General features: G+C 34.2%; 1 protein-coding gene and 1 pseudogene across 2 annotated transcripts; both read right to left on the reverse strand.

Moving 5' to 3' along the window:
• Nucleotides 1-2,411: 2,411 nt before the first annotated feature.
• On the reverse strand, nucleotides 2,412-5,308 carry LOC130641883 (uncharacterized). Of its 2 annotated transcripts, none has more exons than XM_057448886.1 (3): nucleotides 4,997-5,308; nucleotides 3,286-3,543; nucleotides 2,412-2,736 (listed from the first exon to the last, which is right to left on the reverse strand). In XM_057448886.1, exons 1-3 carry the CDS (start codon nucleotides 5,112-5,114, stop codon nucleotides 2,609-2,611), a joined length of 504 nt encoding a protein of 167 aa, XP_057304869.1. In that variant the 5' UTR covers nucleotides 5,115-5,308; the 3' UTR covers nucleotides 2,412-2,608. The 2 variants fall into 2 exon arrangements, with proteins under 2 accessions (XP_057304869.1, XP_057304868.1); XM_057448885.1 differs by having other exon boundaries at nucleotides 3,205-3,543; nucleotides 4,997-5,306.
• Nucleotides 5,309-10,687: 5,379 nt separating this feature from the next.
• On the reverse strand, nucleotides 10,688-13,752 carry LOC130642335 (uncharacterized; annotated as a pseudogene).
• Nucleotides 13,753-15,487: the final 1,735 nt, after the last annotated feature.

Consider the following 15,487-nt stretch of genomic DNA (forward strand, 5'->3'; position numbering starts at 1 on the left):
AATCAAATCTGATACCAATGCAGAAACAAGGTAAAGAAGAAGGCCCAGTAAAATGTAAAACCAATAAACTTGCTGAATACCATCAGAAAACTGTTCCCCCTTACAACCCTCAACAGAATCCAGCCCAAAGTTGAGCAATACCTTTCACAATCACAAAAAGTGTAAAGCCTAACAGATCAACAGGAGACAGCATATGGGCCCACTATTATTATTATTATTATTATTAACAATTTCTTTTACATTGACGTGTAAAAAAAAAAAAAATTCTAGCTTCTCGGGAAAAGTCGCTAATTAAAGTCAATGAAGAAGGCAATTAATTTAGTTAATTTGACAGATTTCTAACAGCAAAAGCACAGCTCTGCCAAGATCTTGAAATAAATATACTTGTAATAGATATATCCCCCGCCTTCAATACCATCAACAGAAATGAACTAATGAAAGAATTGAAAACCTTCCTTGATGAAGATGAATGTAGAATGAGCCAACTACTACTCCGCAATACAAGCATTAATGTGCAGTTTGCAGATAGTCCTCCAGAAGACATCAGCACAAACGTAGGAGCACCACAAGGAGATGCAATTAGTGGAACATTTTTAAATATAGCGTTTAAAAAAAGCCTTAGAACACTACAAAGGAAATATGAAATACTACTTCGAAATTCCCAAAGATGCAAAGAACTTTCCAGGAAACAAACGAATTACTTTACCAACTTCTATAGATCAAGATATCAAAACCACTCTCAAAAATAACCCAACACTCCCTGTTAAGCAATATACAACAACTGATGACCTTCACACACTTAAACAGATTGCACAAGGTAGAAAATGATGGAGTGATTTATCTCAAGTCATTTTCCTCGCCTAAGATAAATAAAACACTGTCTTTACAAATCGAAAAGGCATAGAAGAAGAAGAAAGAAGCAGCAGCATAATCTACCAACTTCTTGTTGTCGGGTCGTTTTAGGCGTTTTTGAATAAACTATACGCCGCATCGTCATGAAGTCGAAATTGGCGGATGCCAAAACCAATTTGCAAAAATAATTCTGTTTTTTATAGATTATTCCATCTATCGAATTTCTTTTCTAGAAAACAAAATTAGGCAAATGCCTAGCCTGCCTTCTAATGACGTCACTAAATACAGGTGCTTAGCCTTGAAAACAAAGATGTATGCTTTTCAAAATGGTTGCTAAGTACTTTTCAAATGGTGACTAAAGGTAGGTTTTCATACGACTGCATTTTTGGAAAGCCACGAGCAGGCGCAGCAAAGTAAAATGATCGCTGACTTGATGAAATAAAAACATACTCTCTAGCTTATTTCAAAAAAGTTGAACTCTTTCGACAAGAGAACAATTGCGCATTCTATTTTATTCAAAAAGAATATCAAGAAAAACAAAAATCTTTTCCGCCCTAACTTTTTTTTATAATAGTTCTCAAAATAAACATTACCTATTCAGAGAAAGTGGACGCAACCTGGATCTAAAGTCTTCTCGTCTCTCTACCAGGACATAGAAGAAAGCTCTGGGAGGTTGAGCAAGAGGCCTGTTAACATTAAGCTAAAATCTTGGTCAAAATATATTGACACAAGACAGCTAATTTCGAAGTCAGGCACTACAAGTAATTGCGTAGGCTATTACTATATTAGAGTTACACTCACGTTGAACTTGTAGAGGGAAGGTTCAGAGTGCACTTAGGACTTAGTTTATTTCGTTAAATCTGAATTACTATAATGTGCTAATTGTTGCTGACGTCAGCATAGTCATTTTTTACTATTTTGTGAATAATTTTAATAAGCGGGCGTAATAGAGAATGTGATTAGCAACTTTTCAACGCCGGGCTGGCCAACGTATGTCAAAAGTAGCCAGCCTGCTACAAAGCGTTGACTATTTTACACTCCTGTCCATATTTGAAAAATGAGAAAACACTGCCTTTGTGTAAAACTCAAAACGACTACTCTTGGGGAACATTAATAGATATTGAAAGAAAAAATATTCTGCGCGCACACACAAAAAAGGCGGGAGACTTTTTCCCGACTTTTTTATGAAGGAAAGTGTTCCGGGATCCCTGCAAAATTTCCGTTTCGCCTCTCATGTAAACAGCTTTTAGTATTTTGGTTAGTTTGGAGATTTTGTTTGAGAAAGGTTGCTGTTTCTCGTTGAGCAAAAAGGATGATTTTTTAAAGGTGGAAGTGTTGTATGCGAGACAGCAAAAGACTGGAAGAAAGGAATAAATACATGGAAAAAAGTAGCAGGATCAAAGTCTTTCTCCTGAAACTCGAGAATTAGACAATAATGTTTCGGGAGATTACTTTATTCCCATAAAAAATGCTTCTTTTCGTGAGCAATTCATTAGAAGTTAGGTTATTTACATCTGGGAAAAAAGATAGCAGATATAGTGAAATAAAAACGCATGGAATAATCAAAGCAACCAATTTTTTGCCTCGTGTAACCCTAACTCTAAATCAAAGGTTTACATCAGAGGGTTTAATAATGTCAAGTTTGTTAAACTATATGACAAAAACATAAAGTCTATATGTGTGGTTCTACTTTTAGCGCATGCACCACTATAAAGCAGCTCTTCTTTGTCTAATATCAATGCAGTTGTTGGCGCTTTCATTCCACATATGGTGGAGGTGGTTCGACATCGCTATTGTTTATGGAGATGGAGAAATATGATTGTGGTAGTTGCGTGTTGATACTTGTTTGGTCAGTAGCAGTATTTAACATCTGAACTGTAGTTGCTAAAAAACGAAGTAGAGAGGAATTGATTAGATGGTGTTAGTTTGAATAAATTAACTTTTACTAATTGTTGGCATTTTAGTGTTTTCTGCGAAAGTAAATCCCCGAGTAAATACAAAATATTGATGCTGAATATTGAGCATGCGCAATTTTTTTTTAACCTATTGACTAGTTAGCCCATGGAAGAATCAACGGAACCTTAGATATGAATAAATCCACGGATCACCCGTCCTTTATTTACCGCATTTCGCGGTACAATTTTGCGCAGGGAAAGAGAGACGACAGCTATAATTATAAAGACTAGTCATTAACCCGTGGAAAAATCCACTGGGTCGCCCTTTCTTTATATATCGCATTATGTGTTTCCGTAAAAGATTTCCAAACAACAACAGACGGCGGCGATTATTGTAGAGATACAGAATGAGAAATAGAAATAGTATTCTTTAATCATAAATATACTTAGCAAATACTTTTTTTTGAGCATCGACAGCAAACATTTGTCAGGCAACATAACACGCTTGTGATTACCGACGATACAAAGATAACTATACCGGCTACACCAACGGCGGTAAAAAAGCTACCAATCGGAAGCATCAGCGCGATCATTGGTAATGCGTAAATTGCTGTTGCTATGGAGAATCCCATAAAAGTTGTATTCAAACAAGTTAAATGCATACGAAATGACAGCACTAATCCAATGATGCCTGTAGCAATGGAGACTATTCCAAACGGTGACGTAATATATCCAAGAATAGTATTGCTAATAAAAGCAGTTTGTACAAATACACCAGCCACAAATTGTAATCCCGCTAAAAAAAACAAGAAAGATTTACATGTATGTATATATATTTTTCGTCAGAATAATTTTTTTTGTACATGTTTGTTCGTGTTTACAATCAAATAATGACTGGAGCAAGTAGAAGACATATTTTGTCTTATCATCTAGCCCCATCTAGTTGAGAGAGGTTAAAGGGAGAAGGTTGAAATTAACTTAAGGAAAAAATATTTACAATACCTCTAGAGTTGTGAAAAATTACAAAAATGCGATACTAGAAATATCACGATAATCTAAATCATAAAGTAACGAGAAACTTTTTGTGGTTTTCTTAAAATGCGTCAACAAGCAAATAGTTTTTTTGTCTTCATCTAAAATAATAATGGCCCACGACAAGATATTGAGCATCGAGTGGTCACTAGAAAGGTCTTTGGAATGTTAGTTTGTTCAATATCTTGTGTCATACCTGTGTTTTATTTCTAGAAACTGATTTGTGAAGGCCTTGGGTGCAATGCCATATGTAATTTTATACATAAATAACAAAATCTGGTTTATGTTCAATTTATAGATACTCAAGCCGTAAAAAGAAAATAATACTGTTTAAATTTGCTCATGAGAAATATGTTCGTTCCATTTAAAGAAATGACATTGTCGTTATAGCAAAAACGTCTTTATGGTTCCAATCCTCGGTGTCAGTAAGTTTAACTTCTAAGTAACTAGATTACAGATCCACGTCACTACACGCGGCTTTCTTTCTGATACTTCACAGGGTAACCATTTTAGTCTATGAAACACTGTTATCAATGTAAGGTTGGTATTCTGAATATGTTAGATATACACCTGCGTTGGCTTGCTCTATTTGCCCAACATGGCATATATTGACTGTAGCTGTTGTTGTGGCGTTTGCTATACATGCATGTGTTGTGAGCTGAACTGATAGAGTTATGATTATTCGACCACGCTCCGCTAACGCAAACAATTGTCCGTTCAGGTAAAGGAAATTAGATAAACTTTATTTCTTAGTTTTGCTAAACGGTTTCTGCTTTTTATTCGCATATTAGCTACTACGCCCAGGTAATCAGTAGGTTGCCCAGGAGTACAGGGAGAGACAAGCAGCTGTTTTATTGTTGAAGTACACCTCTTGAAACTTAAAACCACATGTTCTTTCAGAAGTGCAATTGAAAACATTCAGAAATTTCGACTAAATAGTCGCAGGGTGTTGTTGAATGATGTCATATTTTAGATTTTAAATACCTTGAATTTCTATATCTGGTCTTTAAAATAGACATGAATAGACATAAATGCAAGATAGTGACATTAAGAAGCTTCTGTTATTAAATTACATTATTAAAAAGCATTTTAGCTTGTCTGGACATTTCAAGTTAAGGATACATCACAAATAAAAACTAAATAAGAATATGATAAAGTCGGCTAAATTTTAGAAAAAGTTTAGGAGCTATTAGGACTGATAAAATTGAATGACTTACCGCATACTTGAATAATGGTCACATGACTTCGCAAAATGACGGATTTTGTTATTGTGCGTCGAATATATGTTTGCGCACCATCTTCAAGCACCTTCTCCTTCGGTGTGATTGGTTGCATGTTTATCAAGGTTGGTAGCTTTCGATGGGACGAACAAGCAAAACTATCGTTAAGTGGTTTTTCTGAAATAATGTATAACTTTGAATTCGCAGAAAGTTTTGGTGTAAGTATGTATTTGTTGTGTGCTAAAACATTTTTTATATCAAACTATGCATCACCTTCAACGTTATTGAGGTTATGATAACTGAATAATTACCGTGGAATGACTTTCTATTTATAGAAAGTCGTACGATGACGTAACAAAAGGGAAAACCCGATGCGTTGAATTTGATTAAAACATAACAAAGGGGAAAACCCGATGTGTTGAATTTAATTAAAACAAAGTATTTTTATAATGCATGGCTTTTGTTTATTTCTTCGACTACTTTATAGTAAAACAAAAAACTTTTAAAGTGTGTTTTTTTTTCAAATCAATGAGTTTAAAAAGCTTTAGAGGAAAATTTAACTTCGCCCATTAAGCAGGGAACAATATTTAAACTGCTTTCAAACAAGTCACTCTTAAAAAGATGCAAAAATAATCACTTTTTAGTTTATTCAAATTACCTGCTTTTTGACAAAGACAAGTTTTTTTTAAAAAGTGGTATGTTCAAAATAATTTTAATTTTACGAGAAGCAGTTTTTACTTTAACAGAACTAGAAATAACTATAAAAACAAAAATCTAAAAAACTAAATGTTATAGCCAGCCACCCAGTCGATAATTTTTGTAAATATTATAAACGGGGGTGTTAATAAATGGAACGAGGTGCATTTTTGTAGAAATCCATAAAATGGGGGGGGGGGTCATTAGCGGGGGAGGAGGGGAAAGGGGGTATTTTGGTTAGATTTGTTTTTCTTACGCTAATTTCGAACAATTATCTCAAGTGGAAAATGTGTTCGAAATGGCTTGAAAATGATACCCTTGCATGTTTGTGATCATAATTATAAATGTTGAAAAATAATAGCAGCACTGTGTCCTCACGTGGTACATGTGATGATAAATCTATATCTTTAGATGGAATATAGGGAAAAAATACCTGCTGAAAGTAATATTTTCTTTCAAAATCCTTAAACTGGAGGGGTTGCTAATAAATGGAAATGGGTGGTGATATTTTCAAAAATTGCAAACGCCCTCCCCCCCCCCCCCCCCCTTACAATTACCTGCCGAAGAGTATTCAGAGAAAGTGGACGAAACCTGGATTCAAATTTATACACCGGGAGATAGAAGAAAGCCCGGGGATCAAGGTTGAATTTTATGGTGTTAGGTTGAGCGTAAGGGCTTGTTAACATTAAGCTACAATCTTGGTCAAAATATGTTGAGACACGACAGCTAATTTCGAAGTCCGCCACCACAAGTATTTGTGTAGGTTATTACTATATTAGAGTCACACATTTTAAATTCTTATATATTCAGAGCGGCCTCTGACTTAGGTTATTTGGTTAAGTCCGAATTTATAAAAGGTGGTAATTATTGCTGAGCTTTTCGCACCTTTTTTTTATGAAGGAAAGTGTGCCGGGATCCCTGAAAACGTCCCGCTTCGCTTCTCATGTAAACAGCTTAATATTTTGGTTAGTTTCGAGATTTTGTTTGAGAAAGGTTGTTGCTTCTCGCCAAGCAAAAAGGATTTTTTTGAACGTGGTGTTGTTGTATGACAAGACAGAAAGAGACTACAAGAAAGAATCACAAAATAAATGCATGGAATCAAGTGACAGGATCAAAGTTCTTCCTCCTGAATCTCGAGAATTAAGATTATGTTTCCTGAGATTTCCTTTTTCCATAGAAATACTTCTTTTCGTGAGCAATTCATTAGAGGTTAGGTTATTTACATTTAGAAAAAAAGAGACATCGTGCCTGGCACTGACTTGTTGTCACTTCTCAATTTGCGTAAAAAAAGCTCGTTTAAAATGTAGACAGCACCCATTGCGGACTTAGTTAGTTGGATAGTTAGGAGTTGGAATGCAATATTATCCTCGCAAGCGAGATAGTAATAATAAACCCGAAAGGAAAAAATTATTTCTAACAATGCGCAGAAAAAAAATGCTTCTTAAACAAAGTTTTGCCCTATTAATATACCTTCAAGAATGCAACCTCGTTCTCAGCATCTCACCGTAACGGTGGCATTCTGATAAAGGACAAAACAATAGGCGCTTAAAATGAGGTTGCTAAGATAGCAGGTATAGCAAAAATATAAAGATAAACAGCAAAAGAGACAGCAAAAGACTGGAAGAAAAGAATAAATCCATGGAATCAAGTGGCAGGATCAAAGTCTTTCTCCTGAAACTCGAGAATTAGGCGATAATGTTTCGGGAGATTACTTTTTTTCCATAAAAAATGCTTCTTTTCGTGAGCAATTCATTAGAGGTTAGGTTATTTACATCTGAAAAAATGAACATCGTGCCTGGCACTGATTTTTTGTTGTCATTTCTCATGGTTATTTCAAGGGGCTTGTAGTCGGGGTAAGGGGGTTTACGGTACCTTCTATAATTCGTCAGTGCTACCTCTTTCCTATATTTTCAATATTGATATAGTAAGATAGTGGCTTCATGACTTGTAAGCTTCGTATCTTTACAGCTTCGCGGCTGCAAGTACATATAATTATGTACAACGAGGGTGCCGACTCACCGAAAACATAAGATATGAATAGCCTATTTAAGCTTTTCGATAAGGTTGTCTTCTGTTACCACCTGGAAATCCCGTTAGATACTGTCTGGGCAACCTCGTTCGCAGGGCATTTTGCTATTGGTTGATCCGAAATAACGACTCGGCGACCATAAGATCATGGGGATGGAGTTGACTGTCCCGGACTATTCCCACAATGCATGATTCGATTGGATTAATACCAAATCGCTAATGAACTTTTATGTCAAACCTTTAAATATAAATATAAAAAAATACTGATTTTTGGTATAATCCCCATGATCTTCAGAGCTAGCAGTTCTTACAAAATCATTCGTGATAGTTTTTAGCAAGCCAAATAGCTTGATGGAAAATAATATTTTTTGTTGATTCTGTCATTGTTAGAGATACTTTGAGCAAATTTGAATTTGAAAGAGAGCCCATCGAGGATTCTGCTAAATTACGTGCCTGCGTGCCTATATGCCTTAATTTTTTACCATATGTCCAGAAATGCAGAAGAAATACAGTGATAGAAACTAGAAAAAACGTAAAAAAAGCAGACAGACAGACAAGCATTTTTCGACAGACCTCTATCTTCATAATAATTTTAAAAAATAACGACAAGCACGCAATGACGTCATCGCAAAAATAAGAACAGATTGATTGGTATTTGATTTAAAAAACCTAAATTTAGATTTAGAATGCAAAATCATAAACTGGCCTCATACGATATCTCTCATTTGAGTAAGGTGGAAATTATCTTGAAATTTTGCTTGCATCCTAAACGTATAAACTGGAATCCTTCATTGATGTAAAATGTCTTTTTTCGGATTTCATTCGATGAATTTTTTTCTAACAAAATTTTGTTCTCTGTCAGTCGAGTTAAACTGATTAAACAGCATATTCTAACTTGATCAGCATGACAAGCGGAGTAGTCTAGCATCTGTTTAGCTATTTTATGCTTGCCCTTCATGTTCTTCTAGCATGTTCCAGGTTGTTCTTAGGTTGTTTCAGCCTGTCTTAGGTTGTTACTATTTTTAGTATGCACAAACTAGCCTTTGGTTAATCTTCTGGCGATTAAAGGCCAAAATTTAAGAATGCTTAATTGGAAAATTTATTTATTTTGTTGTAAACTCCTCGTTATTGCTAAAAATTCCAATTCTAAATCGATGAAACATTACGCGTTTTTATTGTTGTTGACATTTCAATGGTAACTTCACACTCCACACTCTGAAAGTTTTGAACAAAAAATTATCGCCACCTACGCCTATCATCAAAATTAATTCTCGAAAGAAATTTGCCGCGCAATTTTAAGAGGCGTCTTTTGCAAAAGTTATTCTTTTAAAGTATTTATACTTTATCAATCCATCCTTTTTATCATAATTGTTTGCATAAATAATAACATGAAAAGATTATGATCATGAAGTTGTTCACAATCTATATTATAATGCCCGTATACGTCTGTCCGTCCGTCCGTCCGTCTGTCTGTCACGCAAAATGGTAGCTTAGCTGCAACGGGCGAACCCGTGGATTTTTCCACGGGCTAACGACTAGTTTACTAAAATTATTCTGTTCATATAATATAATAAATTTAATATCGACATGAACTAGAAAAAAATATTACAAGATATCTTTTTTCTTCATCTTCCTGATAAATGTAAATGATTATAATTTTTTCGACAGAATAAATAAAATGCATGGTTTTCAAAAAAAGTGTCTGAAAATAGATATACAAATTATTCAAACTACATCAAACGCATTATGTAGAAATATAGAGGTACAAGGTTTTTAAATTGAAGCAAAAATTGGCTAAAGCAAATGTTAAAATATTTTGAATCTCGGTGTGCACCCATAGATAATATCTCTATGGGTACCTTAAATCCAGGGGTTTGTCTTATATATTTACCCTTGTTTATATTACCAAACTTAGGTGGTACCAAGGCACGTAAAAAACTAAAACACGTAGACACGAAGGTACGAGAAGCACGTGGGCACACACGTAATTTAGCAAACTTCTCGTTGATTCTGAGGAAAAGGGGGAATTATTTTTAATACCTATTAAAAAAATTTCAAACAAAATTGAACCTTTCATGTCAGGCTATTTTTACTTTGAAGAAATCAACTGCTTTACCGTCACTAAAGTCTTCCAAGGAGAAAACTTTAAATAGTGGTGTTGTCTATAAAATTACAATAATCACCTTCAGTTGATTAGCAATGTCTTTGCGCAATAAAAGAGAAGAAAACCAAACTGTCTAGATAAACTTCTTCGTTGTATTTCTTGAACAAACTGGCAAAGCTTAAAAAAATGCAACTAAGAAAAACTTTTGTTCGAATTATAGAGAGATTCGAATTAATAGAAAGACTCTGTAATTCGAACTTTAGCTTCAGAGAGTGAAAATTCGAATTACAGAGAAAAATTACGTTAACTTTAAAATCAAGAAAACATAATTCAAGTTTCATTCAATCTTTATTCTCATAGTTTACACAAAAAGAAACTTTATTTGAAAAACTGTTGAATATTTGATTGCTTTAAATTGGAGAGACGATCTCGTTCGATAATACGAGTTGCATCACCAAGTGCTTTTCTCAGGTCGACACCAAACGACACTCTAAAATTCGAATTAGGGAGAGAGCCATGCTACAAGGACTGAAAACCTGTTTGAATTATAGAAATGTAGAAATTTTTTTCTAAGAGTTTCTTAAGGAAAATTGACGGTGACTGAGCACTCGTTCGAATTATAGAAATATTCGAAATATAGACATTCGAATTAGAGGGAGTCAACTGTAAAATGTGTAATTCTGTGCTGTGAACTAAAGCTGAATTTCCCATCAAGCATAAAAAGGCGGAACAAAAAAATACTTTGTCTATCTGTTAATTCTTTTGTTTATATATATTTTTTTTCGGTCCTGTCAGTATGAATCAAACGGAAAATTTTATCTTTTTTTCGACTTAAAGTTATTATTTTGATATTCAAAAATGAAAACTAAAATAATAGCAGTTTTCTTTTTATTTAACTGCAGGAAGTGCTTCTTTGTTAGCGCTATGGTAATGTAATTTTGCGTCGAGAACAATGGACATGCGCACGCAAACAGACAGGAACAATATATAAACAAGAGATTGCATCGATCGAAAAAAAATAAAAAAACAACTCGCAATGAAATAACATAACCTCTTTTAAAAAGAAAAATGATAGTTAAGAAAAACTAAATCAGTTCCTCAATTTTCTGCAAAAGTAAAAGAATTTGAAAAATATACGCCATATTGCACTCGGCAACGCGCGACTTTTTTCACGAGTTAACGGCTAGTTAAAAAGTCGTTGACCAGCAAGTAAGGTAAAAGTAAAATAAAACCAGGACCCGCCCCTATTTGTTGACTTAAGTGTAGTTATTCTTCACGATTAGAAACGAAGCTTAACTCTCGCCCATGTAAATACCATATTCCTCTTCATCCGTAACAACAAAGAATGTCTTGACCACCTTCTTCTTCTCATAGTACGGATACAGAGAAGCTGCTGGAGTTGTACCACCACAAGCTTTCACTTCATCGCATAAACGTAATACCTACAAAACATTTGAAAAATTGAAGTTTTGGATGACAAGAAAAGTCGTAAATAAGTAACGGAAAGTTTAAATGTCTTTGGGGATTTAATCCTAACGGCTGGCAAGTAACAAACCTCTTCAACGTTAGAAGGAATTAAAGATGGGATCAAATTTTTAGAGTCAAAGAAGACAAGGTCAGCATCAGTGAGAGATGTCAAGGAGCTCGCTATAATGTTACGGCAACACCCATCGAGCCGGACTTGCCGCCCATTACTACGACCGGTGGCTCAAGGTTGAAACTAAAACAAAAATAAAAAAAATAATACAGCATTAAATCAGGCGCAAAATGAAACAACGTCCGTCATTCGAAGTTTTACCTGATCCTTTTGGCCCTTTTTTACGTTTCGGCAATTAGGAATTTCAAATATTCATCCATCTTTCTTTTAAGTATTTTTCCATTCTCACTGTCAAAAATTGACAATGAGAATGGAAAACATCATTTTGATGTAACCTTCTTGTACATCAAACATCATCTTTTGATCTACAAGAAAGTTACTTTTTGTATAAACAAAAAGTAACTTTCTCGGTAATCTGGATGAATTATTATGAAATTTTAAATTTTTGGACTTTCTGGAGGAAAGATGGAAAGTGTTGTTCTTTTCTCCAAGGTTGTATGAATATTTTTATGCACATAGTAAAAATGTACTGGGCTTTTCGATTAGCATTTGAGGCATTCATTTTACAGCTACTTCAAAGAAAAATGAACATATCCACTATGCACAATACAGATGAAATTAGTCTATATAAGAGGTTTTTTTACATCTAACTCGTTTGCAAGATTTTTTACCATTTCCAACGTTTATGTTTCACCATATGGCTTGTCATCAGGTTAGGAAACATAAATATGTCATCTTGGACTAAATAATGTCATTTTTTATTCTAGCTGTACTCTACTGTGTTAATACACATTTGCGCCACATTTTGTGTCCAGCATTCCAAAAAGGGTTTGCAATTTGTGCTTCACAAATCTTTTTTTTGGAAGTTGGGAATCCAATTATCAAACTATCAGTAAAAATCGCAAGCTCATAAACACTAATATTATATATTTTATCAGTTTTTTGTGTCATGATGCCACATTTGTTAGTCTAGCTTGTATTTTACTAAATATTGCAAATATGTCAAGCGTAAATATAAATACAGCTGGTATGATTTTGTTCATTAGTTCAGAAATTTGCAAAACTAAACTGATTGGTTTAAAAAACAATTGAATTAAAAGATTTAATCCACCCAGCTGCTACACATGTTGTAGTATAAAAAAAATATGACACATCGCAACTTTGACTTAATCAGATATGGACAATAACTGACATTCTTTTTATAATGCATACCCAACCTCTCCCATGGCCTGGTTGTGCTTGTATATAACTTGTATGAATGCATTTTTCTTGTAGTGTGCAAAAGGGATTGGAAGGTTGAAGTCTCGCTTTTTTGAAAATTGTTTAAGCTGTTACATGGTCAGTAAATTTAATAGTGGAATTAATATATACTAGTAAGTAAGTAAGTAAGTAATAATTGAGTTTGTATTCTTGATTTAAAATTGTGGTTAATTAAACTCCAGTTAATCAAAATTCAGTGAATTAAGGCCTGAATATGCACAGGTTTATTCCAACATATTCCGAGGACTCATCTAAGTAGGTAGCAACTGTGATGATGAAGACAGAAGATTTTGTTTACTTACTGCTAAAGCTTGTGCTTTCAGTGTGCCTATACGAGACTTAAAAGCCGCCAATTTCTTTTTCTTGTTGCATCCTTGAGCTTCTAGACGGCACAAAAGTTTCTCTTAGGCTCTTCCCTCCCGTCTTAAATCCAGCATGGTAATTGCACGCAAGACTTCCTTGATGTGAAACATTTCATTAGGTATCTTCAGCAAAAAATTAGCCATGGGGTAATCCTTTCGAGCCCAAGCAGCAGCAAGAGCTAACCATTTACAATTCTCCAATAATTGAATGTTACTCGTACACAGTACATGTAAACATGCAAAGTACCTTTGTGGGAACTTATTTTGAGCTTCATATATAAAGTGTGATATAAAGTTTGAAGGCCAAGTAAAAAGATTTTTTATAGCAACATCAGCATTTTCATCATCTCCTACACAAACATAAAATGTAGAATAGGCAACAGACTGCAAACAACAATGTACAATGTTAAGATTGCTTTTTCAAAAAGGTTTAGACCTTTTTTGGTCTGGTGTATATCACTGGGAGGGGGGGGGGGGGGGGGGTGTCTGCACAACATAAATTAGAAATTACTTATGCTTAGGTGGCAAATTTGTAGAAAGACCTAATACCAACTACAAACAATTTCCAGGTCAAATTTAATTCTTTACCAGGATTCCAGCCAACATAATTGCCTTCCTCAGTGTTCACTTCTGTAAGATTAGGTTCATCACTAGGTACTGTATGTGGTCTTCTTCTTTTTCTTCCTTGCTTTTTGACACGTACCATGTTGATAAAACTATAAAATTTGTTAATAGATGACTTGCCAATGGATACAAAGGTGCATGAAATGTACACGTGCTTGTATAGGTATAAAGCAGAGCCATATGGTGTAAAATATCTTCTATTGGAATACATGCATACCTCTTAGAAGCACAAAATCCAAAAGGCACAGATATCCGTTTTTCTAACAATTAGAAGCGAATACTGAACTGCTGTTTACATTTTCTACCCACAGGAACAAGTGAAAATGTCCACTGTTAACAACAAATCAAAAGGGAAAGTGGTCTATACTACCTTTTTAACTTTTTTAGTGATTGACAATCTGATGTTAATTTGTATTTTATTCATTATCGCCCTTTCAAACTTGAGATACTTACGCCTTTAGATGGCAGAATAATAGAGACAAAATTCCATATTTATGTTATCCGAAACAAACCATGGTTGAGTATATAGTATAGCTGTTTGGTATCAGCTTATTAAAGTTTTGTCTTATATATATGTTCCGTAAGTATACATACTTGAGTGCAGGGGTGTAATAAGTTTCTTTCCTTTTTTTTAGGTTACAAATCGCCAAGACTAACTAGGTGATTTGTTAACTAATTATGCTACTAAAAACTATGATTTCTTTGATTATTTTTAAAGAATCTACAGCAATGCTCTCACTTTCTACAATCCCAGTAATGGTTTTTACAAGATCTATGCTGATGTATTTGCTTACTGCAATCCTCTTTTAATTATTCTTATAGGATCTATGGTGATAATATCGCTTCTTACAATGCGATTTTGAGATTTATAATACAATTTGCAGCAATATTTTGGTTTCATGCGATCCCATGTTGCATGACCATGCATGTGCACAGGCAAAAAGTTCAAAAGTAACGATTAAATATATTAATTAAAAAACAACTGAGATTTTGAGATTTATAATACAATTTGCAGCAATATTTTGGTTTCATGCGATCCCATGTTGCATGCCCATGCATGTGCACAGGCAAAAAGTTCAAAAGTAACGATTAAATGTAACGATTAAATGTTATTAACGACTGTTTTTTGTTAACAAAAGCATCACAAGGAATGGCAAAAAACGCCTTATGTAAAACTGTTTTCATGGTCTTGCCTATCGACCCCCGTGTGGTTTAGCCTGTTGCGCCATCACGCGTAATACTTTCGATAGATGCTTAGAAGTGTAAAAATAGGACTTAATAACCTTAAAAATATGACCAATGTATACATCTAAATATATTATTCGAAATATCTGTTAAATTGGAATAAAATAATAAACTTAAGATTAGCTAAAAAATTTATAGAAAATTTATATTACGCTTGTTCTAATAATAGCTACTGCATGCTTTGTAGTCAGTAATTTTCACTGGATTTTCTTAGAACAGAAAGAAAAATGGCTCAGGCTTTATTTAGCAGCATTATAGGGTATATATGTATTTTAAGTGGATAATTTTGTTTTATTTTAACAAAGACACAGCCTAATAGCTAGGTAGTAACGAAACAATCACAAATAAAACAGTAATTTTGAAATTTCGTTTAAGGGGATATTCTGTACGCAGTCTTTTACGTTGTAATAAGACTATATAAAGTTCAAGCCGTGGAGGTTTGAAACGAGGCTGTTTTTCATTCAATGAAAAGATATAACTGTTCTGCCCAATCTTAGGACGCTACCCAATTTTTGGACATAAAATTGCCCAGTCTTAAGACTGGCCGGCCAGTCTTAAGACTGGGCAGGGCG

This window comes from Hydractinia symbiolongicarpus, chromosome 4, assembly GCF_029227915.1.
Source record: "Hydractinia symbiolongicarpus strain clone_291-10 chromosome 4, HSymV2.1, whole genome shotgun sequence".
Classification (NCBI taxonomy): domain Eukaryota; kingdom Metazoa; phylum Cnidaria; class Hydrozoa; order Anthoathecata; family Hydractiniidae; genus Hydractinia; species Hydractinia symbiolongicarpus.